Here is a 26,837-nt window from a genome sequence, read left to right as displayed (position 1 = left end):
GGGGAAAGTCACGTTCAAATGTGCAACTCCTCGGAAGTGGTGTTTTCAAACACAGCTGGCCATTCGTAACGAGTGCCGAGGGCGGACCTTTCCTTCGGTACTTGGTAAGTCAGGTGCAACAGTCGCATCTCGGGGCGACGGCGAGACGGGTGGCGGGGATTCGGCACAATCGGACCAGGAAATGATGATCTAGGCTGAAGGATGATGGACCAGAAGGGACGTCTCCCTGCCCCGCTCGCTAGGACGAGGCCGTGGCTTTAGAACTGACATCAAAAGGGAATCCCGCCAAACCGTGTTACTGAGACTCGTTTACGATGCAGCCAGTCTAGAAGAAAGCGTGTGGGGTACCTGTCAACGAGCAGGACGGCTTCTGAAGAGGTAGATGAAAGCAGTATTTCATGGCAAGTTTGCTGTCAGATGTTGTCGAGAAAGCGCAGGCGCTACTCAGCCCAGAGCAGCCGATAAGCTTTTGTTGAAAACAGTCCATGGCAGTGGGGACGGCTGTTGGCCCCATGTGGCTGCGCGCGTTATTTCCGCTTTAGCTTATGAGAAACAGAAAGGACTGCCTTTTCTTTAAATAACAAACTATACAAATAAAAAGGAGCAGAAATAAGGAATGCTTCGATGGAAAACAAACGTAAGGATTCAATAAATAATATAAAATGCTTTTGTGCTAAAATAGAACTCTGTTTATATATATATATATATATATTTGTATATGTAGTTTAGCAATCTTTATGTTACCCAGAAAAAGCCAAATCTATCATAATCATTTAAAACATAGAAAAATACAATTTAACAACAGAACTTAAAAAATGGCCAGTGTTTAGCTTACAAACCACATACAATATATACAGCATGGAATGTTAATCAACTGAGACACAAGAAAGAAATTAAATTTCAAGTCCTTTGTAATTACAAGTGCACGGTTAGAAATATTTCTCCATTCCCTACCCTTACATGAAAGACATTTTATAGTAGGACAAAATAAAATATGGGAGCAGAGTTAACAGTATTCAGAGATGATTTTGAGATGGTGGTATAAGAGAGTTTTCCCTAAGAATGCTGAGTTATTGAAACCTTAAAAGGCAGTTTTTATTCCTGTAGGTTTTTGATGAAATGCATATACTGTTAATCCATTTTCTGGTGTGTGTGTGTGTGTGTGTGTGTGTGTGTGTTTAAATAAAGGTAATTTAACATTTGGGGTGCCGCATTTATTGGTCAGTGCTCCCCGGCCACGTCAGTGAGTGTCTGGGTATTGGGCACTTCCAGGGTTGGGGGGGCATCCCTGTCCCTCAGCTGTAAAACAGCAGGTCTATTAGTTTTTGAGAGTGAAAGAAATCTAAAGTCCATTATGACCTGAGGAAATCGTATTATTTTAGAGTTCAACTTTCATTAATTCGACAGGAAAAAACTTATTTGAATGTAGCCTGGGTAAAAAGAAAAAATTCATATTCGTATGAATTCAAGTAATTAATTCAAATCTCTCGGGGCAACTTTTCACGGGAGGGAAAATCAGGTTAGATCTTTCGGAAAAAACGTTTTCAAATTCAAACTATTAAAAGCTCACTCTACGGATCGTTATTAAGTAATCTCTAACCCAACGTGGGGCTCGAACTTGCAACCCCGAGATCAAGAGTCGCGTGCTCTGCCGACGGAGCCAGCCAGGCACCCAGTCTCCAAGCTCCTCGAGGAGTGAGCATGGCTTAAACAGCAAGTCCGGTGCTGTTATTCTGGGAGGCTTCCTGTGGCTTCAATGGATGTACGACAATGTCTGCAGCTGGCCACGTGGCCCTGGGGACAGCCACCCAGACCCTGCGTCTGGCCCTCTGGGGAGCAGCAAGGCATGGCCAAATAGGGTGTTAGCTCTGGGTGCTGTGCAGAGTCCTGACGGAAAGCCAATGGCCTATTTATAAGTTCAGAGGCTCCATAACTGAAAATAAAGTGGCCGTGTCTCACCATAATTACTATTCAACTCCTGTTTCAAAGAGGGAAAGAAATCAGCCAGCTTTAACTCGGGCGTTTGTATGGTGCTTGGTGCAAAGGTTGTGAGTTTTGACCTGCAAGGTAACGTCTTCCTTCCTTTGCCCCATTCCTACCACTGCCCTTGTCTGGGGGGGGCGGCGCCCAATCCACTCACCCCTCCAGCCCACAGCCCCCCCAGCCACCACCTGCCAGACTCCAGTGAAGCCCCACCTCCTCTCGGGGCACAAACGTGTCAGTCCTTAGGGGTGGAGAGGAGGTCACTCATCAGGCGTCTCTGGATGACCCAGAAACACTTCCCTGAACACGACTGAGAAAAAAACCCACGTGTGATGAAGTCTTACAAGATAAGTCTTAACGCCAGCGCATTCGAAAGTATGTTTTCTAGATTTACATCGTGTGAAAGAGGTCCAACTTTGAGAACCTGGTTTTCTTCCTGACATGAAGTTGATTCCGTCGAGAAGGCAAATGCTGTGATTGAACTGGTGCAACTACAAATGCCAAATGAAATTTTTTAAATCATCAGAGAAAAACCACTCTTCGATCTTTTCTCGTGTAGTTAAAGCTGTCAATTGGTAAAGGCTATTTTTTAATGGTCAGTGAGGGCCTTAAAACGATGGTTTCTGATGTCCGTGTGGCGCACTTCAAATCACAAATCGAGCTCAGTCTTGCTTCAAACAGATGGTTGCGTGTTGTCGCTGTGGTCTTTCTGGAGCTGGAAGGCTGCTGTCCTCCACGGCTGGCCCTTCTTCCCCACGGATCCTGAAATCGTAATGTCAGTGAACTGGCCGATCATTTCCATTAGCACGGAACCAGCGAATTGCTGTAAGTTTTGCTGAAAACTCCTACTTCCACATGAGACAGAAGGAAAAACCACGACCCCCCAAGGCCATGAAGGAGCGACTGCACCAGTGAGAGTATTTTGGCTTAAAAAAATAACCTTGGACTCACTCAAGTTTTTCATGGATTCCATACATGTTGTATAGCAGCTAGAGGTAAGATCATCTTTGTTTTTAGACTTTGCCCTTTTCATTCCCTTGATTTATGAAATCAAGACATTGTAACTTTATAAAAATATTACCAACTTTATCTTCCTTGGATAATGAGAAAATGTGTGAATTTTGTCCTTTTGAATGGTCCAAACGTAGGAAGGGTCAAACGTCTAGGAATGATGTGACACTCTTAAAACCTTCGGAAATAGCCAAGTATGCCAAGACTTCTAAACCAGCAGCTTGGGGCGCCTGGGTGGCTCAGTCGGTTGGGCATCTGACTTCGGCTCAGGTCACGATCTCACGGTTCGTGAGTTCGAGCCCTGCGTTGGGCTCTGTGCTGACAGCTGGGAGCCTGGAGCCTGCTTCCGATTCTCTGTCTCCTTCTCTCTCTGCCCCTCCCCTGCTTGTGCCGTCTCTTTCGTGTGCAAAAATAAACAAACATTAAAAAAAAATAATAATGAAATACACCAGCGGCTTTCTTTGGCCACGCAAGGCCATGCAGGCACAAGGCGCTGGCACAGAAGGGTCCCGGAGGTGTCTTCTGTCTGGCAGCAGAGAAACTGGCCCCGTCAGGACGCCTGTTGGGGCAAGTGCAGGTAGGAGACAGGCCAGACAAGACCCCAGCACTGGGAATTAAGGTTGAGGCAAAAGGGCTCTCAGGCGATTTCCCAATTCACGTTTTCCTTCTAAAAGGCAGATGAACCTTCTGTTCTACTCTGGAGCGAAAAAGGTATCTTTCAAACAGCCGCACACTGGCGTGGCTGACGCACTCGGATCTGAAAGGGGAGACGCTAAGCCCAGCCCCTCGAGGAGTCTGTGCCCGAGGGCCTTGACTGTCGAGCGGGGACTCGGGGCGCAGCAAACTGTACGTGCTGAGCGCATGGGAGCCTGCAACGGGGCTGGTGACAGCAGGGACAGCTGTCATTAACCACAGTCAGGAAGGCGCTCACCCTTTGCGAGGAACAACTACTTTTCTGTTGCTAGCGGTTTTTTGGGTTTTTTTGTTTTTGTTTTGAAAACAGAATGTGAACGTCAGTCTTCCCTTTTAAACCAGGGGAAGGCATGTAACTAGGGCACCCCTCCTCCTCTACTGGCAAGAGCGGAGTAGAACGGATATGCTCATGTAGACCCCAACTGGTAGCTGAGATGGGTAAGGAACCTCCAGATTTCTTTTCCAAAGCAACTCCTATGAAATGAAACACGTTCTGTAATTATCTTCCAAACTCTCCAAACAGAATTGCATTAAAAAGTACTGCCTTTCCCAATGAGCACAGGACCCAGAGATTTGGACCCACTGAAAATATCGAGGGCAGGATGCAGACAGCTGTGATCGGTTGTTGGTATTGTTAGTAAACTTAGAAACACACAACGAGACTGTACTAAGAAGATAGATATGTGGACTTCAAAAAAAATTATTGTTATTATTTTTAGTCTGATGACAGAGAGGACTGCACTGGGAAAATCACCACTTCTTACAGCCCAGCATTTATTTGGGGCGTGAAAAGGGCGGAGGGCACGTGGCGGGAGAGCAAGCCGGGGGTGGGGGGAGATGACAAGATGCCTCCGGGATCAGGGGAAGGGCCTTTCCGCTCCCCTGCTGTGTCGGGCGTGGGGCGACCCACGAGGGGGGGGCAAAGTACTACTCACTAACGACAGGCCAAGGTCGACAGGAAAGTCAACAGATGCGGTTAGCCCACCTGGACACATTCATTCATTCTTCAGCATCCTTTAGTCAATGAAATTCACTGTAAGTTATGCTACGACGTGAAACGGAGCGATTCTTCCCTTCCTGTACACACCCATTATGGATACGTGTCCTGAGGGCAGGCAGAAGGAACCGGAACGAGCGGGTCCTGGAACCGCTTACTGTCGGAACCCTAGACAGACTCGCCCCCCAGCAGCCGTGTGCACCCAGACATGTGAAAGTGCTATGTGTTTATTTGAAGATGTCTGAGAAACCGCTGTTGCCCCGGAAGCCAAAACCCCATGGCCTTGCCTTCACAGCCCGCCAGGCCTTCCCACGATCCGCTGTGGAACGCCCTCAGTGACGAGCGACGGCCACGTCCTCTGAGGGCACACTCCCTCTGTTCCCTGTCGGAGGCAGGCTGGTACCCGTGGTTCCGCACACACGGTGGGGGCCCAAGTGCAGCCTTCTCGGCAAGTATCTTCAGCTTTCAGCCCCGGGCAACGAGAGGTGGGTGTGCCCACGTCCTGCCCTGCGGTCACGTGGACCAGGCACTGGGGAAAGTGGCACGTGGGAACGAGGCAGCGCCCGGGCCATCCGTGCCCAACGCGGCAGAGGGCTGCGCTCCGTCCTGGCAAGCGCAAGATGTGTCTGACGGTCAGACGTACAGATCGAAGGGATGGGCAGGAATCATTCCAAGTTCTAAGTTCATAGATACCCAAACCGGGACGCGACGAAGGAAAAGAACTTTCGCTTGTTTCTTCAGTAGTTTCGAGCGTGGACAGATGTGATGCAGAGGGAGGCACTCGGGGGGAGGGGGGCGTGGCGGGGGGGGGGGGGTGGCCGGCCCCATGCCGACAGCGGTCAGAGCTCTTACTGGGAGCACTTCAGCGTCCTGGGTCCTCCCGGCCGTGGAGGGGCCCTAGGGACACGGGGACCGAACCTCCGACCCCCGGACTTCTCCAAAAGGCTCCATCTCAAGGGCTGAAAACCCTCGGCACGGGCTTCCTTGCGGCCCTGTCTCCCCAGGACCTTCCTGCCCTGGGTGTCAGAGGCCATTGCTGTTCCTGTGACAGAGGGGAGGCTTGGACAGCTCAACCACGCTGGAGCGGGACTTGTTGAGGAACTTGGGGGCGCGTCTCAACAGCCGCTGGGCCTCCATAAACGTCTCGGTCAGCTCCTTCTTCCACTGCACAAACTCGGGGTCGCTCTGCACGGAGACACAAAGGGAGAAGTTGCCACGGGCTGGCCCGTCCTGCCGACAGCCGGGGTGCCTCTGGCAACGACAGTGACGTGCTGCTCTCCGGCCCGCGGCGGCCTGCATCACTGCGGGCCACATGGGCGGCCTCCTCCGGGGCCTCCCGCGGGAAGCAGGGCCAGGCCGGCGAAGCCCCTCGGGCGCCCCTCCCGATCCCCATCCCGAAGCACCGCCGGTGATCTGCTCAGACGTGACCTCCGATTTCTGATTTCTAAACTCAAGTCTGTAAAATAATACCTGAGGGGGAGCTCTGACAGATTAACCAGCACCTTCACGCGGGCCCTGTGGCGGTGAAGTTACTCAACACACGGCCTGGGCATCTACTGCCGGTTTCTCTCTCTAAACATGCTCTCGCGCACACCACCCCCCCACACCCCACCGCCCTCCACACCCGAGACACCCCCCCCATGCCTACACACATACTGTACACCCCCACCTCCCACCCGCACCTACGCGTGCACACACACATGCACACACACACACCAGCACCTCAGAGGAATTAAATTTGGGCTACGGTAGAACTCTGGAGCGAGAAAGACGGCACTCCCCCTTAGAGGAGTCACTTTGGTATCTTGCGTTTGATTAAACATCCAAGCCTCAGCCTCAAACATGCTGAAAGATGAGAACCTGGAGACCAGGGGTGCCTGGGTGGCTCAGTCAGTTGAGTGTCTGACTTGGGCTCCGGTCAGGAACTCATGGTTTGTGAGTTCGAGCCCCACACGGGGCTCTGCACTGACAAGGCTGGGCCTGCTTGGGATTCTCTCTCTCTCTCTCTCTCTCTCTCTCTTTCTCTCCCTCTCTTTCTCCTTCTCTCTCTGCCTTTCCCCTGCTCATCCTCTTTCAAAATAAATAAATAAACTTAAAAAAAAAAGAACTGGGAGACTCGATGACAAATAGACCCCTAGTAAACAGTGACAGTTTCCAGATAGGGCAATCCAATTACTCCACGGTCTTCCCCTCCTGCCATTTTCTGACTTTCACATGTTTGACGGTAACTGTTAATTTGCTGAGCTCCTGGTACCGCGGGGCTTCCCTGCTAAGTAAGTGATAAAGCATGGATTTAAGCAGAGGTTTCATACCCAGGCAGCCATCTTCGCTGGACATATGTATAGCTGCCCAAACTTGCACCTAAGGGACACGTTTTTAAAAAAAACAAAAAAAACAACTCACCTCACATTGCAAGACAAATTGCTTCCCTCCTTTTATCCTCAACAAAATGCATTTCTTGTCTTTAATCTGAGTTTCTTCCACAGACAGAATCTGTTCCATCGTCAGTAAATTTTGCTAGCCATAAAAAAAAAAAAAATGACAAATTACTTCACACTATTTCCCAACTTCTTCCATTCAATTGATAAATAATACGGAAAACTATCAGCTCAGAAGAAAAAGTAAAAAAAAAAAAAAATCAGTCTTTTTCTTTCTTTGAGGATATTCTAGAAGCGAGGGGGAATGGCTACAAAGAAACACGCACAAAATTTAAACTACGGGATCTCGCAGGAAACGGCAAAGAAAGGAACGTCTCGATAACTCTCACACAGAATTGATTTCTGAGCGGCCATGACTCACACGTACCCTCGCTGTGTCGCACGCCCATCTGAATTCTACCGACCAGGCTGTCAGCAGACAATGAAGCACCGTGTGACTTACGTGAGCAAATGGGGCGAGGCTGTTTTTGACACGGCAGCCCAGGGAAGGTCTAGCAATGTTGGCTTGTAAGCTAATGATTTTTTGCAAATATCAAAATGATGTAATAAATCCAGGTGACATCCTTAAAAGATGGTCACGCCGGGTCTATAAGAGGATGGCCTAAGGTGACTGCTATAGTGACATGAGTACCTGACTGTTTTATGTTTTTTTGGATAAATACTCCAGGAATCCTAAATGAAAAGCACCATCGTGGAGGCTCACGTTTCATATTACCTGATTTATACCTACGAACCTATCCATCCATATACACCTAGACAGCTCTCAAACAGCACACTACACATTGACTCTCCTGAAAGCAAGCTAACTTACTGAATCCCATGTGTTTAAAAAAAGGAAGATTTTTTTTCTTAAAGTTTTCAAATATCCTGAAAAGTGAGACAATTTCCTTTCAGTGTGCACCACAGAGACTGCCCGGTAGACAGCAGAATTCAGTTGACCCTGGGACAACACGGGTTTGAACCGTGTGGGTCCACTTCCGCGCGGATATGGTTTCTTTTTTTTTTTTTTTTTCCCCAGGAAATACAGGACAGGTCTGTAAATGCATTTTCTCTCATGGTTTTCTTAATAACGTTTTGTTTCTTCTCGCTGTCTCTGTTTTAAGAATACAGTATATAAGACACATAACAGGCAAATTTTGTGTTAATCAGCTGTTTACGTTATCGGTAAGCCTTCTGGTCAACAGCAGGCTATTAGTAGTTAGGTCTTTGGGGGGAGTGAAAAGTTATACGTGGGTTGTTGACTGTATGATGGGCCAACAGCCCTGACCCCAACCCCCCATCGTTTAAGGGTTAACTGTAAATACGTCATATGCCCAGGGCCGCTCATTATCTGGAAAGATTATGTAGTACTAATATACGTGAATTATAGCTTGGGTGCTGAATTTATAGATTTGTGAAATACATATACTATATGTAACACATATCTATAGTATAATATTATATAACATAATACATATTATGTAATACCAGCACCTGAGTTATAATTCAGGACCCCCAGAGACTTAGTACTTCATGGCCCAGATGTATTAGCTTTGGAAGACAGCCCCCTGGCACTGGTAATGGTGAGAAGGTCTTGTGCATTTGAACGGGATGTGATGTTCGACAGCAATCACTCATAATTCAGCAGCCACTTTACCCACAGGGATTTAAAAAAGTCCAACAAACAAGATTAGAGGTCACTCTTTTCTGTACTTCTCACCACTGGACAACTGATGGGCAGTGTTCGGACACATTTACAACACATCGACTATACGTGGGACCCCCGTCCTGCTTCCTTGGCCCCAGAAGCTGAGCCACTCCGTCCCTGAGAGCAGAAGTGTCCCTTACGCCTGGGCTGCCAGCTCCGGACAAGCCCTCCGCTCCTCACACAGTAGGCGCTTAATAAATGCTGCCTGCCTTGCTTAAAGGGACAGTGGGGATCAGAAATTTCTTTCTACCTTGTTCACAAACATGAGCCCTCGAAACGACCCGAGGGTATCTTCCTGCTTACGGAATGGAAGTCACTTAGAATTTTCCAACAAAACGGACACCGGAGGAAGTGTGGCTGGGCGACCTCACCTCTGCGCCCAGCATCCCGGCTCGCTGCATTTGGGCCTGACGAGGGGAGGCCCCGTGAAGGGGAGACTGGGTACAGGCAGACCCACAACTGTTGGGCTGTGTCATGGGCGCTGGACCTTCTTCTCTGAGCTCTGGATTTAAGTGCCTCCGTCTGACTCCAAGGTCCGAGATTCTTTCTTCCCCCCTTTTTTTTGACCTACCTGACTGCTCTCTAGCCCTTCTTCAAACCTGGCTGTTTTGACCTCTCATGTTCTATTTTCAGATGTTACAAAATCCTCCCTTGACTCGAGGGTTAAAAGCTAAAGTCTGAACACCAAAATCTCACGTGGGCAGGTTAAAACAGTTACGCGGAGCTTCGCGGCGTATTCCCTGCGACACGAGAGCCATGTGGCACTCGGAACGCTGGAAGCACGTGCTGGTGACGTTACTTCAGACTCACCCGGGACTCTCCCTCTCCTCTCCATTCAAGTCTGTTTGGAAAGAGGTAAAAATAGCGACGCTGCCACTGAGTCAGGAACGGGTTCCCCAGTTTTAGCATGTAGCCATGCATGATGCAGTCTTTTCCCAGAGCGTAATCTGAGGAATATAAAATAGCCACAAATTAAATGGGCTCCGAAACAGATCGTCCGTGTTATTCTCAGAAACAACAACAACAGAAGAATGACACACTCTTTGGAAAAGTCAAGTTTCTATGAGTGGAAACATGTCCCGTAACCATTATCTCGGGATCGCAAGGACGGGTCTCTTTGGCTCTCTGCTGACGTCGTAAGTGGCTGTTCCTCAATATTCGGATTCGTCTGTGATGTTCCCTGACTGCTCAGAGAGGACAGAGGTTTGTTCCCAAACTATTCTTTCGTTACGCGTGATAGCAAGAATGGGAGAGTAGAGAGGAGTTCGATTCGAGCACTGCCCAAAGTACCTCTGCCTTTACGTGGGCCTGGGGTTCTCCCTTCAATCCTGTGAATAATAATAAGGAACTTACCAAGCAGCCGAGGTAACATGAGGATCAAAACTGCTTACTCCTTAAGGTTGTATTTATGCCCCAAGTACATGGTTATGCAGACAGACCAACTCACACTCATGCTGAGTCCTGATTGCACTGTTAGAATGAAGTACTGTCTTTCGCTCTTTGTTTAAAGGTTCATTTTAAGTGGCTGGCTTTGACTCTTTAAAGGCTTTCGTGACTGGGCTAAAGTTCACTCTCTCTTTTTCCTATTCCTTCCACAGCTATGAAGGGAACGCCTGTTCTGGGCACGCTGGGTGCCACAGGAGACAGAACTCCTGGCCTCAGGGAGCTATGGTCCTCACAGGAGACCCCGAGGATGAACAGGTAAGTAATACCCAAATAGCGCCGCACGCAGGAGGGAAAAGAACCAAGGAGGGAGGGGACGAGGGGATCGGGTGGGCTCCCTGGAGTTGTCATTTTAATGGAAAATTGTTTGTACAGCGAAAGTATATTGATGGTGGAAGCCTCACGGGTCGACTTCAGAGACCTAAGCCTAGACTGTACTGCTCTGTACAGTGACTCTGGAGATCTTCAGCCAAGATCCAGTGATGCCCACATCAATCACTTGTATATGAGGGTAAATTCGCTAATCTGCTAGATGCTCTGATTGCAGCTCTTGCTACAACGAGACACTTGGGCAAGGTCATTTAGGTCCGCTTTGTCTGGGTCCACTCTGTCAAGATCCTAGTGACATCATGGCCCTCCCAGGAGCAAATCACCATGGATGTGACCTGCCGTGTAAAATTTGCTACAGCAGGGGCGCCTGGGTGGCTCAGTCGGTTAAGCGTCCGACTTCAGCTCAGGTCAGGATCTCACGGCTGGTGGGTTCGAGCCCCGCATCGGGCTCTGTGCTGACAGCTCGGAGCCTGGAACCTGTTTCGGATTCTGTATCTCCCTCTCTCTCTCTGGCCCTTCCCCACTCACACTCTGTCTCTCCGTCTCTTAAAATCTATATAAACGTTAAAAAAAATTTTTTTTTAATTTGCTACAGCAAAGAGTCCAGAGTGATGTCAATGGACGCACGTGCTAAGGAGCAGCTTAGAGATGAAGCCTGCCTCCCTGGAGGACGGAGGGGAGCACAGTTACGGGGCTCTACTGCTCCCGTGGTGTGTACTCAGGTGGCTTTTACGTAAGGAGGGATTCATCCAGGCTCGGGCATGCTTTTCTGAGCAGGTGGTGGATGCTACTGGCAAACTCTCAACGGGACGAATGAGCCTGGATCAAGATGCCCCCCTTCAAGCAACTTAGAACAGAATGAAATTGGTTCTGGTCGTTCCTGTCATATAACGTCAGCCTCAGAGACAGTCTTTGCCCGGAGCTAAAGCGAAATGATGTCATCCCCATCAACCACAACAGATTCAGACATCCAAAATTCATAAAGTCCGCGGAAAAGCAAGAGCGCCCACGTTCGCTGAATTAAGAACGGCTGATTGGTTTGATACTTGGTGTCTTGCATGCAACTCTGGACATCCCCCATCGGGCACTCAAATATTATAAATAAAAAGGCGCTTTGGTGGGGCGCTGGGGTGGCTCAGTTAAGCGTCCGACTTCGGCTCAGGTCATGATCTCACAGTTCGTGGGTTCAGGCCCCGCGTCGGGCTCTGTGCCGACAGCTCAGAGCCTGGAGCCCGCTTCGGAGTCTGTGTCTCCCTCTCTCTCTCTCTGCCCCTCCCCTGTTCATGCTCTGTCTCTGTCTCAAAAATAAAAAATAAACAGTAAAAAAAAAAAATTAAAAAAAAAGGCGGTTTGGTAACTTTATTGCTGTTTGTCAAATAACTGTAATTATATCCATTGATATCTCTTGACAAGTGATATGTGTGCCAAGTTCCCCACCCGAACCCACATACTTTGAGAAACGGAAACGTAGGCCCTTTGCTCAAAAATTATTAAAGACGCCAAGACGGTGGCCGCAGAGTGTTCAGCCCAGTGGGGTGCCCTCTGAGGTGGCCCAGGTCACACACCCATGAAGCCGGGCCTGCTCCTGACACCGGACGAGTTTTCAAGGAAGACACTTGTCAGCTCGCCCTCAAGGCTCCAAGATCAGAGGACTCACTGACACAATGATGCTGACCGTCTTTATTTATACGTTGACTAAAGGCTTTGAAATATTATACTGCACTTTTCCAAGCCACATAGAACTATTTATGGCACCCACCCCCCCCCCGCCACCCCTGGAAAGTACTTTATGACCCAAATACTTTTTCAGCTTTACAAGAAATTTTAAGAAATTCATCGCATTGGAAATACTTTGAGACACGCTGGCTATTTTACCTTCTTCGTGTCCAAGCTGCTTATTTTTAGCTCTCTTCCTGGCCTCGATTTTATCCGTGTCTGCATTTACTGCTTCATAAACGGTTTCTGCTACTTCCAGCTGCCAGCGCTCGGAGATCACCAAGGGGAAGTTCTTGTAGAGATCTTGGTCGCAATCAAGAAGCTTATTATTTTAAGAAATCAAGACAGGTACGATTTAACATCCTTAGCAAGGCAACAGATTCAGAAGTATCCTATCTGTGCGTGGGAAGTCAACTGGCCACACGCCCCTGCTCATCCCGAGCGACATCATCCTCAGCTCTTGGCCACGAAGCACGAAAACCACACTGATCGGAGCTCCTAATTTAGACACGGACTACCTGTCGGGAGGCCTGGAGAGGCTACCTCAGGGAAACCCGGGCGTCCAAACCAGTCACAGGGGACAAAACCGAGGCGCGGGAAGTTGCCTGAATGGCCCAAAGTCACTCAGCTGGTAAGGGCAGATGTGAGCCCGGTCTGTGGGACTCCAGAGCCTCGATTATGGTTTACAAAACGTAAAGTATGAGGATCCCTTTTTAACCCCAAAAATGTCTCTGGGCTGCCACATCATAGCCGTCTTATTTTTGGCACTCTTTCGCGGACGGTAGTACACGTGATGGTGACAAAACTCTATTGTGACGGCAGTAATCCTTTTAAAGGACCCTGTTGCCCCAAGCCTGGCTGTGAAGCGGTACTTAAGCCTCTGACTCGAACGTCCGTCCAGGCTGCAGACGCCGCCTGGTGGGGCACGCGTCTGGGCACTGGTTGCACCGCGGTCCCCCAGGGCGGCCACCGCACCAGACCACAGAAGTGGCCTGGGCCCTCTCGGCTTCCCCTTCGCCCAAGCTCCCCTTCCCGGGAGGCTGGTCCTGACCGCCCCTCCTTCCCGACACAGCCAGTTCCAACCGGCTGCCACTCCTTGGTCCCGGTGCCCTCGGTCTCCGTTTCCCTCCTCTCCCCAGCAATCTTCCCATCATCCTCCAGCCACTTATCTGCCACTTCTGTCCCCGTGCCCCACTGGCTCCAGTTCTGCGTGTCCCTAGCTACAGCTCCTCACAGGTGCGTGTGCTTGCAGGGCTGAGGCCTGCTACGGGGGGTGAGGAGGGGGGAGCTGCTTGGTAGGAAAAGTGAGGGGGGAGCTTACACAACCAGGGTATAATGAGGCAGCTGAGCTGAGATGGGGAGGTCCTGGGGGAAGCTGGGGAGGTGGGGGCAGACATGAGCCGACATGTGGTGATATGCTCTGACTTAGCACCCTGAAAAGGATGATTTTCTCCCATGACTCACCATCTGTAATTATGCCTTGTCTACTGAGAGGCATAATGATATGAACAAAAGTTTGAAAAATGCAGAGGATTATGTAAAAAAAAAAAAAACCACCACAGTGATTATTCCACTTTTGATTGACAAATGCAAAACGGCTCAGGCTGTTTGCTCTTTTCAGCCTGACGCGGGGAGATCTGAATACTTAAGAGGATTAAGATGGCTGGCTCTCCAGCGCCAGGCAAAGTGTCTTTGCTATCACACAGTTGTTTTTCTCTGCTTCAGGTACGTGCGAGTTCTAGTTCAATTGCAAGTATCTCCAAATCTGTAAGAGACTGACCATCGTGCAGCTTATCGAACAAAACGATTAGCCAGGGGAGAGCTTTCATAGTTTCTAATTTAGCTCCTTGAAGGCTACATCCTTCAAATGTGTGGATGTTCACTGGTAACAACCCAGAGCCAGCCGATACGAAGACAGCCACCCGTCTGACTGCCGACGAAAACCTCCGCACCCTTCAAAGCACCTGCAGGCGAACGTCACAAGTGTACCTTGATGCCTTTGGTGTCGTCTTCATCAAATGAGCCAATGTCAAAGGCGTCGGCAGCGTTGACTTCTCCCCGGGGAGGAATCAAGGGTGGAGGGTACTAGAAGATCCAAACAGGAAGGTTTCAGTTATCAGATCACCTGACGGCCTGTTCGACCCACGTTATCGTTCTATAGCGAGAACGTGGTGCAGGATACCAATAGGCTGAATTCTGTGGACACTCCAGCCGAGCTCATTCCCGTCACAACACACATGTCACAGAGGAGCTTTGCGTGGAACAGCCCTAAGAGAAGACCCCAGGTTTTAGAGAAACTGAAGGGGGGGTGGGGGCGGGGGGAGATTCATGTCCAAGGTCTTAAAGCATCGCTGAATACAATGAATCTCAAGACTGCACATGCCGCCAGCTGAACTTTGGGAAAACATGATCTCTCAGACAACGTGGCACCACATTCCGCTCACTGGGGGCCAGGAGCAGGGCTCCACACCCACAGACGTCCGGAGGCCAATGCCAGCTACGCCAGAGCTCACTCCTTCACTCACATCAGGCGGGCCTAACAGAGCGTCAGCCCTCTACGGTTGGACTGTTTGAGATCATGCAAAAACGAATCCGAAGCTGATAAACATTTAAAAAAAAAAAACACCTTAATTTGGGGGTGGTTTCCCGAACCAATGGGAATATAAAAATATCTCCAAATTAAGGGGAGGGAGTTATGCTGACATCCAGTCACACTGATCCTTAAAAGTTGAGTGGTGCTGGGCTAGAAAGCAGGCGTAAATTTGTGACCAACTTTTCTCGTCGTCCCTCGATAGGTGCTATGTGAAGACACAGTCACGGATCGAGACAGGAAGTCAAAAAGACGAGCGAAAGCTGAAAGCGTCTCAGTTATTTGGACATTTGAATTCATCAGATAACAACTGCAGTTCAGCATCTGTGAATTTATACTGCAGATATTTTCACAACGTTGAAACTAGGGAAACCAGGGGAGAAGTAGGCCCCGAGGGAGTCGGCTGGATGGCAGCGAGAATGACCCGGCGGCCGTGGGAGGCTGGGGCAGGACCCTGGGGGATGGACCCAGGAAGTGGGGAGCATGGGGGTGGCGGTGCCCAGCGTGGGGTCCCAGACAGAGTACCTTCTGTAAGTAGACATGCTGCCAGTCGATGCCTTTGAAAAAGCCGTGTTCCTTTACTTCCTGTGCCCTGTGGAAGAAACACATCAGTGGTGAGCGTGCCTTTGCAAACCTAAGGAATATTTTGCAAAAAGCTGTCTCCTAGTGCGAGAACACGGGGGAATGACTATTTCAGTTCTTTAAGTAAGCAAGGAAAATAGGCTTCTTTCAAAGCAACACAGGAAACACGGGATGTTTAGAAATACTGGATGCGGAGGCCAGGCAGCTTATCCCGTATGGTAATTGACTGAGGATGTGCATTTCAGTTTAAGAGAACCTAGGAGTTGTCACGGATGTACAAATACATGGGATTCTGTCATCATGAGAACCGATTCAAGTAAGAATTAACATTAGAGATCTTCACACTGAGGAGGTTTACAGCAAATGTCTATGAGGCATCTTAGATCAAATGGCAGGCATATGAGGCACCAGATACTAATTTAGAAGCAAACTAGAAATCTAGGAACATAGTGCACGCCAAACCTCCTCATAAACTGAAGAAACAGGCTTGCCCAGAGATCACCGTTAAAGCTCAGTCTATGCAGAAGAAAAGGGGCGGTATCCCATGAGGAAAGCCTATGTGGGGGAAACATACACATGGCCCCTGTGCCCCACTGGGGGCTCTCGCCTCAGCTCTGCCCGGGTGCCCCTCAGCCCTGTTCCTTGGCAGAGTCCCCAGGGCTGGCTCTCGGTCCCCTTCCTCTGCTCTCACTCCTTGAGTGACCTCACCCTGCTGGGGCCTTCAAGCGCCCCGAACCTGCAGACAGCTCTCCAATCTGTGTCCTCAGCTCTGACCTCGTCCTGCACACCGGGACGCCCACCCACCCGGTGCCTACTTGGCTACTTGGCATGACCACTCGATGGGGCGAAAGGTCGGTAGAACCGACTTCCTCTCACAACTTGTTGTCTCAGGCCAATGAGCCGGATCACCCCCGACGCCCCACCTCCCCCCGACTCCATGGCCCAGCCCTCGCCAAGTCCTGGGCGAGGTACTTCTTACTGCCCCCGATCCTCAAGACAATCGATTCCCAGTGGGGGCGGTGGGGTCTTTGATCATGGAGGGGATGCTAAATGCCCCGAATGCCACCATCCGGCCCCTGCCCTGCTCCCTGAATGGCTCTAACTGTCCCCTGCCCCAGCCGGCACTCAGGCCATGCAGCCTGCAACCCCAACTCTACCCCACAGCCCCCAAATCACCTTTTCATTCAAACAATCTCCCCACGCCCCTGCCCGAGACTCTCCGGAGGCTTTCTTGTTGTACTCACAGCAAAAGTTCAGGGATGTGGTGTGCAGGACCTGCCTGAGCCCCCCGCCTCTCTGACTGGCTCTTGACCTCCCTCTCCTGGCTCCCCAGCCTCCTTGCTTTTGTGCATCAGGGAAGCTTGATTCCATGGGACTCTCAGTGGCGGACATAATGAATGATAACGGAGCTCCATGACCAGCCTTATTGTGCACAATAAGGCAATTCGTCCAAAGTTCCGGTGGGGATCCTTCCTCCCCGCCCTCCTCCCAAGGCTGAGGTCTCAGCGACAGCACTGCCTTATTGATCTCACTCATGCTCTTCTCGCAGTCTGGGATCATCCTATTTATTCGATCGTTTCCACAGTGCCCTTCACCCCCACCCAATATAAGCCCCAGGAACGCTGGGCTGTGTCTACCTTGTGCACGGCCTGAGCCCCAGCGCTTAGGACAGTGGCTGGCACTCAGGGGAGCGTTCAGGAAGTGTTCACTGAATGAATGACATCCAAGTCAAAGGGCGTCCCTTTGCATTTTGCTTTGTTCCTTCCCAATAACCGCTAAAATGATGGAAGAGGAACACGGAGACATACATGCACCACAAAGAGCATCGGGGAACCGCCAGCAGACAGGACGGGCGTGGACATAGGAGCCGGGACTGTTGGCAAGAAATGGCAAAGCTATCGCCTGGGAGGCAGAGGTACTGAGCTCCAGGCTCAACACAGTGTGTATGGAGCGGGGTGTGGAGGGGGTGGGGAAGGGGGGATGGTGAGCCACAAGCTGGAGACACAGGCTGAACTCTGTATATGGAACACTTAGCACACGCGTGCATGCACACACAGACACACACACACACACACACACACACACACACACACACACACCATACTTTCTTTCTCCGTATCTAATCCCAAAACACCTACAGCTAGGTGTTTAATTCTATTACAGTGGGGGAAATCTCTGAAAGGTTCTATCTGAAAGAAATTAAGCCTGCTAAAGATTTTAAGAGCAATCAGAAGAGGGATTGGAAATTTAAGCCATCAGAAAATAGAACAGAATTGGGGCGCCTGGGTGGCACAGTCGGTTAAGCGTCCGACTTCAGCCAGGTCACGATCTCGCGGTCCGTGAGTTCGAGCCCCGCGTCAGGCTCTGGGCTGATGGCTCGGAGCCTGGAGCCTGTTTCCGATTCTGTGTCTCCCTCTCTCTCTGCCCCTCCCCCGTTCATGCTCTGTCTCTCTCTGTCCCAAAAATAAATAAAAAAACGTTGAAAAAAAAATTTTTAAAAAAGAAAATAGAACAGAATCAAAGCAAAGATACAGGTAATACACAGGGTCAGCGGCATTGATGACCCTTCTAGAAACTCCCACAGCCACCTAGAAGGAATTCTGCGAGCTAACCAAGGAAATGGAAGAGCGCAAATGTCAAATAAATAAAATAACAGTATTCCCCAAGCAGAAGAACACCAGCCTGCACGGTCCACGGGAGTCTCGGTGCTGGACGTGATGAGTGATAATGGAGTTCCATGACCAGCTTTATTGTACACAATAAAGCAGTATCTCCAAAGATCTGGGGGGAAATTAGTATCGATCTAGAATTCTACAGCCGGCCAAAATACCAGTCAAGTTGGAGGACAGCAGGAAGGCATTCTGGATGTGTAGGAACACGGAGAGTTTACCTCTCGCACCCCCTCTCTGAAGGAGTTCCTTGAGAACACTCTCTAGCTAATCGGGGGGAGGGTGGGGATGGGGGCCCCCCAGAAGGCATGGGATCAAGTAAACAGCAGATTCAAACCAGGAGGGCAACAAGAGAGAAGGTCAGAACAGAGGGTGCCGAGTTGCAGAAACCGAGCAGTCGGCTGTCACTGAAGCTAGTGGCTTTGAGTCCTTCCCGAAAAAAATTCAGTCGGAAATGAAAGCCCACACATACACATGGAGATCTCATATAGAGTGCAAAGGAAAGTGAGGGCCACTCCAGGCTAGGCTTGGGCAAACTGGATCAGCCTGACCGGGTGAAAATAAAAGTGAACGGAGACAGAAAGCAGTCAGTGGGACAGAAGACTGGGATGCAAGACCCTCATTTTCTAAAGTAGGGACTCAAGACCCTGTTTGTAGTTGGTGGAACAAGGCACAAGTGGGTAAGCATAGCATTTAAAACCGCATGGGTTGGGGCGCCTGGGTGGCTCAGTCGGTTAAGCGTCCGACTTCGGCTCAGGTCACGATCTCGCAGTCCGTGAATTCGAGCCCCACGTCGGGCTCTGTGCTGACGGCTCAGAGCCTGGAGCCCGTTTCCGATTCTGTGTCTCCCTCTCTCTCTGCCCCTCCCCCGTTCATGCTCTGTCTCTCTCTGTCTCAAAAATAAATAAACGTTAAAAAAAAATTAAGAAAAAAACCGCATGGGTTAAACAAACATAGAGTTTCAGTTCTTCTGAGGGGTGGTGGACAGGGAAGGCTATAGAGATAGTACTGACGGAGCTAAATCTTCATCTGTATCAGCAGGCATGGATAATCTCTCAAATTAATAAAGACGGAAGTGTGCAGGGGCGCCTGGGTGGCTCAGCTGGTCAAGCTGATCTGACTGTAGATCTCGGCTCAGGTCACGATCTTCCGGTTTTCGGGCTCTGCGCTGATAGCGTGGAGCCTGCTCTGAATGCTCTCTCTCTCCCTCTCTCTGTCCTTTCCCCGCTCATGCGCGCACTCTCTCAGAATAAATAAACTTGAAAAAAAAAAAGTACGCACATGAGCACGTTACACAGCTACCTACACGATGTACGTGTAATATACGGTATAAAATGTATACACACATACAAGCTACTCTAAAATACACGTATGCGTATGTATGGGACATACACTCATACCACGTATGGTTAAAAGTTGTTTCTTTTTTGTTCCAAACTTTTTTTAAGTTGAAGTACAGCCGACTCACGGTGTTACATTAGTTTAGGTGCACACGGAATGATACAAGTCTACTCGCTATGCTGTAGCTACCACCTGTCACCAGACTGTCACTATTACCGTCCCATCGACTGTATTCTGTGCTGTGCCTTCCACCCCCGTGACTTACTCATGTACCTCTCACTACCCTTGTTGCTCATTCTAGAAGCTGCTTCCTATGAAATGGGAAGAAGAGCCAGCCCGGGGGTGAGGAGAGACTGGATTGTTGGAAGTCGGCATTTCCTTCTCTGTCAGCTTTCCAGGTATTACTGTCCTTTTCACCCAGTGGAGGGACAGCAGCTGGAAAGCGAGTTCAAGACAGCAGCCGGCCAGCTACGTGTGAGCAAAAACGGGCGGCGGCCAGATCGGGGTCCTGAGCTGCCGTCGTTGCAAACGTAATTACGAAAACGTCACCAGATGAACTGCGAGACATCAGGATTCATTTCCACCACCTACATGATCTAGTTTTAAAGTTCAAAAGTTAGTGACTCCTTCAATTCGTTAATTATAAAACACTAAAGACAGCATGTGTATTTCTCCTGTGGTTTTCCCCCCCCCCGCTTAGATCGAAATGGGACACTTTTAGGGGCTAGGAATGATCTATGACATACTGAAAATCGCCGTTAGGTATTCTGTGTGATGATACTGACACTGAAGAGTGAAAAAAAAGGGCCTACCCGCCTCCACGGCAGCCAAGCCGCTTACTAGCGTCTCTCTGGAGCAGGCCTTCTAGGAGGGCCCGAAGTTCAGGGGAGAAGGCCTCCGGGAGCTCGACGTTCTGGGGGAGAGAAAAGAACACGATTTGGAAGACGCTCTCCTGGAACCAGGGCCCCGACACCCAACCAGACCTAAAGGCCATTTCTTGGATGAAGAGTGTTAAAAGCTGAAGAGTCATCACGAATTAACATTTACTCCAAAGAAATGGGAAACTTACTAATCATTTTCTTCCCCCCCCCCCCCAAGTAATCTCTATGCCCAACATGGGGCTTGAACTCACGATTCCAAGATCACGAGTCGCAGGCTCCACCGACTGGGCCAGCCAGGCGCCCCCCGATTACTAATCATTTTCAATGACAATCAACAGGCCGGGGGACCAGGTCAGGAGACAAGAAGGTCTCCTCGCTCTTCTACACTCAGCAATTTTTCCTTTTCTTTGATCTCTTCACTTTACTTCTTGATTTCCTGTATCTTTCTCTTACTGATGGGGGGCAAACCTTGATTTCTGCCTTGGCATCTATTTCCACTAAATCTCCAATCAGGAATTCCTCTATGAATTGTGTCTCTGCTCATTTGTTTTAAGAAGGCAAGTTTCTACACCAGTTCCAACGAACTGAAACGTGAACACTGTCATGTGACTAAGGATGAAGTCTTTAGGGGCTCTTGGGTGGCTCAGTCAGTTAGGCGTCTGACTCTGGATTTCATGATCTCATGGTTTTTGACTTTGAGCCCCTCATCATGCTCCACAATGCCAGCGTGGAGCCTGCTTGGGATTCTCTCTCCCCCTGCCCGCCCCTCCCCTGCTCACACGCGTACTCTCTCTCAAAATAAACAGACACTAAAAAAAAAAAAAAATGGAGTTTTCAGTCTCCTTACCACGGTGAGAGTCATCCGGTCTATCTCGTGTTTATCTTTGGTTTTGTGTTGTCTAAAAGGGCTGTGCCTGTGGAAATGAACAACACTCTGTGATGATGTGGTACCGGGATTCTCAGCACACACACGTCCCCGGCTCCCACCTGCAGAGAGGACTGCGTTCTGTCACCGTTCATCCGAAACTACAGAAACACCAAAGCCATACACATTTACCGTTTCCAGAGAAACACTGGTGTTGGGGTGCGTTAGGTTCTGAAAGGGGGGGGGGCTGATCAGCAAACATATTCCCCGAGATATTTTAAAATATCGTTAGAGGGGCGCCTGGGTGGCTCAGTCGGTTAAATGTCTGACTTCGGCTCAGGTCATGATCTCACAGTTCATGAGTTCGAGCCCCACATCGGGCTGTGTGCTGACAGCTCGGAGCCTGGAGCCTGCTTCAGATCCTGTGTCTCCTTCTCTCTCTGCCCCTCCCCTGCTCACAATCTGTCTCTTTCTCTCAAAAATGAATAAACTTAAAAAAAATTTAAAAAAAAACACAAAACAAAAAAACCCCACAGAGAACTGTAGTGGAAACAAAACACACCAAGGGGAACAGCCCCGTAACTTTAAGCAATACCTTCCTTTGATGATAACAGACAGAAACTAACCCAGTGCCCCCAGGCCATCCATGGCTCTGAGAGCTGCTCACTCATGTTTTACTTTGGGAGAGCCCCAAATCTAGGAGTCGGCAGACCTGGATTCAAGGTCGTGACTGGGGTGTTTACTGGCTGTGAGCCAGTCATGGAAACCATCAGCAACGGTTTCTTCATCTGCAAATGGGCCTAAGGTCGCATCTCCGAAACAGCGAAGGGGACAACAAAGCAATGGAGATGCCGGTAGTAGGCGGCAGTATGCAGGAGGGGGCTGATCCAGCAGTCATTCGTGAACTTCATGAAGATGAATCTTACTTTATCCAACAAATGCCTGCTGGATAAACTGTGTAAAAACAAATCATTCTTCCTCTTTACCCTGTTGTGAAAACCCCAGAGAAGCTGGCTTTTAAAGGAAATCTTATCAAAAGAGACCAGTAAGCATGCAAATTACAAAATCCTGGCCTTCTTTATTTATTTGAAAATTAAAGAAGATACACACACACACACACAAATGAGTTTTCTTATATAGCAAGACAGGCCCATAAAATTACGAATCCTACAGATTTATTTCTAAGGCATATATAACATAATCAGAGGCAAGATACTCTATAAAATATCTGGAAGTGTCTTCAGGGGGCTAGAATACTGAGCACATAAATGAATGTGATTTAGGAAAGGAACTAATCCTTGTATTTGTCCACTCACTACTTATTACTACCGCTCTGACCATCCTGCTGAATTGGAGAAGTCTGCACTAAATCATCTCTTGGAAAAGATTATTACATTTCAGAGCCTTTATTATTTTAAGGATTTTAATGTTCATTTTGTACAAGAGAGGGCACTCTAATGCTTTGTTTTCCTCCTTATCATGCAACAGAATAGAAAGTAATTTCCATCTCTTGAAAGTAATAAAATATAAAACAAGGTGAGTTAGGGTTAAGCAAACATACGCTAATCTTTAAACTAGATTTTGGCTGGAAATGTCCTTTTCAACCTCTTCATGTCCAAAAATAAAAATGCAAAATTACTGCATTGAAAAAGCAAATAATGGGGGCACCTGGGTGGCTCAGCCGGTTAAGTGTCTGACTTTGGCTCAGGTCATGATCTCACGGTTTGTGGGTTCCAGCCCCGTGTCAGGCTCTGTGCTGACAGCTCGGAGCCTGGAGCCTGCTTCGGATTCTGTGTCTCCCTCTCTCTGTGCCCCTCCCCTGTTCATGCTCATGCTTGCTCTCTCTCTCTCTCTCAAAAGTAAACATTAAAAAAAAGTAAATAGGGGGGCGCCTGGGTGGCGCAGTCGGTTAAGCGTCCGACTTCAGCCAGGTCACGATCTCGCGGTGCGTGAGTTCGAGCCCCGCGTCAGGCTCTGGGCTGATGGCTCAGAGCCTGGAGCCTGTTTCCGATTCTGTGTCTCCCTCTCTCTCTGCCCCTCCCCCGTTCATGCTCTGTCTCTCTCTGTCCCAAAAATAAATAAACGTTGAAAAAAAAATTTGGAAAAAAAAAAAAAGTAAATAGGATATAACAACAAATGTCATTTGTCAAATGGTATCTGTTATTTATAAGATAGTAACATCTAAAAAAACCCATTACTTGTATCGCTCTCCTCTGCAAAAGACACAGAGATATTAACACGTCCATGGTTCAAGAGAAAAAGAATAAACGCTTATTAAATCTTACTAAAACGTTAGCCTCTCTGCTGGACATGGCTGTTTCCACCCCACAAAGCCCCTGAACCCATGAAAAGGGACTGTGTGCGGATCTCCTGGCACTGTGGCAGCTCCTGCCGGTCTGGCTCCTGTGTGCGGTGCCGGGGGACCCCACTCCCGCTCCCGACCCCCATGCACTTGCCTGCGTCTGCCGCCGGAAGGAAAGGGCTGTGCCCTGACCCTTGCAGAGAAGCCCTGCTGTGTTCTGACAGAAATGCTCTGTGCTAAATTTAAAACGTCTTTCATGAGACCAGAGGGAGGCTGGCAGGGGGGAGCGGAGTTAAAGTCAGTGGGGCCAAACCCATTTCCAGCGCATGAACCCTGTCCCGGTCCCGTGCTAGAAACATAGCTAGTCCGTGCCCACTGCATACAAAATGGTCGGAAATGCTTTTCAGCGATTCGGTTCTGGGCTTGCGGCGCTGAGAAAGTTTGTTCTTTCAAGTTCAAAATCGCGCTGCACATCTGTTTCCAATGTAGTCTTGATTATTCTTTGTGCACAAAGCCAAAGAGCTGTGTCTATTTTGGAAAACGTTAAAGAGACCCTACGACAGTAACGATCTCCGCTCTGAGGGAGGCACGTGGTACCCACAGATCCTGTGTGCCTTGCAGCTGCTCAGCTCCCTGATGCAGCCGCTTTAAATAGGAGAGGGTATCCGGCCCGCCGGCAGCTAGCAGGGCGGCCGCTTCTCCCTGCAGGGCGTGCAACACGCTGGCTGCAGCCGGGAAGTGCCGCGGGAATGAAATTCACATGTGTGGTGGTCAGATGTGGCTTGTGAATTACAGACCGAGTGGGAGCGCTGCAAATTTCCCCCAAAGAGTTGGGAAATTGCTCAAGATGTCGGAAATGCTGGGAAAACACACACACACACACACACACACACACACACACACACACACACCACACTCAGTGAAACAATGAGCTCAAAAGCAGTACATTTCTAAGTACGAGTGATTCAAAACTCTTAAGCCAAAAATCAATTTTAGAATACGAAAAAGATCATACGTTACGTCAAATAGGAGTTTTGAACCTAAGCCAGTAGCTGCCAAAATATTTATAAACATTCCCTGTTTCTTCCGTACAGGAACAATCTCAGTAACCTCGGGCAGAGCTCAGCTGTCCCCAGAGCACCGTCCAGGCTCTTTCCCTGCATCTGACAGCTTCGGGGACAGACCATCAGTGGTGACAAGTTTAGGATCAAAGCCACTGTCACATCAATTCTTTTCCTTAACAGACATCTGAAATCTAGTTGGAGGATCATGACAGCAATCCCACACGTTTGCAACAAGGACACATGTTCAATACCAGACAAAGTCATCTGAGGGGGAAACAGTGACACCTCCCGGACACATGGCTTCTGAACGGCTCGGTCCATCACTGTGAGTCCAAGGGTGCAGAACGCGAGCTCAAGCTGGGACAGCTTGCTCCTTTCCCTCAGGCCCTGCGGTGTTCTTCTAGGGTGTCGAGGCAAAGTGGGGGGTGCAGACCAGTGTTTCAGCAGAGACAGTGGGGACACACGGGTCCATGTAAGGAAGCATTCCACCACAGAATGTTGGTGACCACCTGTTCAACCTCACTGCACGGGCATGGGAAGGAAGAGACAGGCTAAGAGCAGACTTGCTCATCCTCAGCGCCATTGACCTTTTGGGCTGGGCAACGCTTTGCTGGGGCAGCGAGGCCCGTCCTGACTACTGTGAGATGTTTAGCAGCATCCCTGGCCCCCACCTGCCAGATGTCAGAAGTAGCCCTTTCCAAAGCTGTGACAACCAAAAACGTCTCCAGGCATTGCCAAGCGCCCCTGGGGTGATGGCCGAGTGCTGGGCAGCGGCTGGCAAGGCATCGGGTCCATTCTGCAAGGACCTGAACCGTGGCTGTCCTGTGAGCACACCAGGAAGCAGGGGGGCAGGGCCTGTGGGCCGGTGCTCTCCCCCTCGTCCCCCTGCCCTGCTGCCTTGCTTCCTCAGCCCCTTGTGTCAGAAAAAAACCCAGCTAGCTGCTCAGGGCTCCCTTCTAGGCGGCCAGTGAAAACTGAATAGGTCACTTCCAGACATACTTTCCGTGTCTTCCCCACACACGACCTTGCGAAGTGGAACAGGTGACACTGTCCCCTCATCTGCAGCTGAAGGGGATGAAGCCTCCTGGGCACAGCCCCTTCCCCTGCTGACCCCAGTACGGTGTTTTGCTCCTGAAGGTCCCTCAATAAACATCAGTTTAATAGGAACCACCGACATTTTACAACCACGGATTCTGGTAATGACGTCACTCTCGCCCCAGCTACCTCGAATCTGACCCCTTAGCTTCCGTATCTGAGCACCCATCCGGAAAAACAGCAACTGCCACCCCCACCCCTCAGCCTAGCAAGATAGGTCCACCACTTGCCCCCTTCCTGGTCCCGGGGCTGCAGGGCTAGCTTGAGTGCTCCTGGCTTTTCGCCTGGGTCCCAGCACCTGTCCCAGTCTCCCTCTGTCCAGTCACCTTCTTCTGACAGACACCCCAGCTGTGTCCCTCCTTTGCATAAAAGCCTCCAGGTTCCGGGGCCTCGAGAGTAAAGCCCCAACTCCCCGGCACAGTGTTCTAGGCTCTCCGATCTCCACCCAATCTCCTCAACCTTCTCCCCGAGCACACTCTCCAGCCTCTTGTCAGTGACCCGCCCCGCCCAGGTCACAGCTGGGGAAAGGCAAACTGCCCAGCGTTGTCTGCTCCCCGAAGAAAACGTGTCTACTCTGTCCCAGTCTTGGAATCGCCATTCTCTTTCAAGCTCGCTTCACAGAGCATCTCCTGCGTGGAGTTGGCCCCGCTCTCCCAAGTTAGCCCTGGGACCCATCTTCGTGCCCCCGGACACTGCGGCTGGCCTTGCTCCTGGGTGTAGACATCTCTACTCTCCCGCCAGCTCCTTACGGACCCGACGTGGCTTCCTCCTTCCCTCCCTTCCTCTCCCCAGAGCACCAAGCACAGCCTCTTGCATATTGCAGGTATTCGATAAATGTTTACCAAATTTACTCGAAATCACATCAATCAAACAACATCTCCCTGCCCTTCGGTTTCAGTGCTCTGTCCTTCCCGTGAATGGCTTCCAAACAAGGAATGCAAAGGATGGCGTAGGATCATAAACCCCAGGGCGCCTGGGTGGCTCAGTCGGTTGAGCATCCAATTTCGGCTCAGGCCACGTTCTCATGGTTTGTGGATTCAAACCCTGCATTGGGCTTTGTAAAGCTGGAGGTGTGGAGCCTGCTTTGGATTCTCTGTCTCCCACTCTCTCTGTGCTCCTCCCCTGCTCACACACTCTCTCTCAAAGATAA

At 49.8% G+C, this 26,837-nt stretch overlaps 1 protein-coding gene across 1 annotated transcript in view; it reads right to left on the bottom strand.

Moving 5' to 3' along the window:
• Window positions 1-4,893: 4,893 nt before the first annotated feature.
• Window positions 4,894-26,837, bottom strand: part of GRK3 (G protein-coupled receptor kinase 3) — a 127,962-nt gene continuing 106,018 nt past the window's right edge. The window contains exons 14-21 of the mRNA XM_030335772.1: window positions 21,209-21,275; window positions 20,293-20,393; window positions 15,414-15,480; window positions 14,288-14,383; window positions 12,458-12,620; window positions 9,620-9,756; window positions 7,088-7,201; window positions 4,894-5,869 (exon numbers count right to left, since the gene is read on the bottom strand). Of these exons, the coding sequence (XP_030191632.1) occupies window positions 5,708-5,869; window positions 7,088-7,201; window positions 9,620-9,756; window positions 12,458-12,620; window positions 14,288-14,383; window positions 15,414-15,480; window positions 20,293-20,393; window positions 21,209-21,275 (907 nt within the window). The 3' untranslated portion in view covers window positions 4,894-5,707. The remainder of the gene's footprint in view (window positions 5,870-7,087; window positions 7,202-9,619; window positions 9,757-12,457; window positions 12,621-14,287; window positions 14,384-15,413; window positions 15,481-20,292; window positions 20,394-21,208; window positions 21,276-26,837) is intronic.

The sequence above is a fragment of the Lynx canadensis genome, chromosome D3 (assembly GCF_007474595.2).
Source record: "Lynx canadensis isolate LIC74 chromosome D3, mLynCan4.pri.v2, whole genome shotgun sequence".
Classification (NCBI taxonomy): Eukaryota; Metazoa; Chordata; class Mammalia; order Carnivora; family Felidae; genus Lynx; species Lynx canadensis.
The sequence above is the reverse complement of the archived record's forward strand: the minus strand, read 5'-3'. Positions and strand labels throughout refer to the sequence as shown.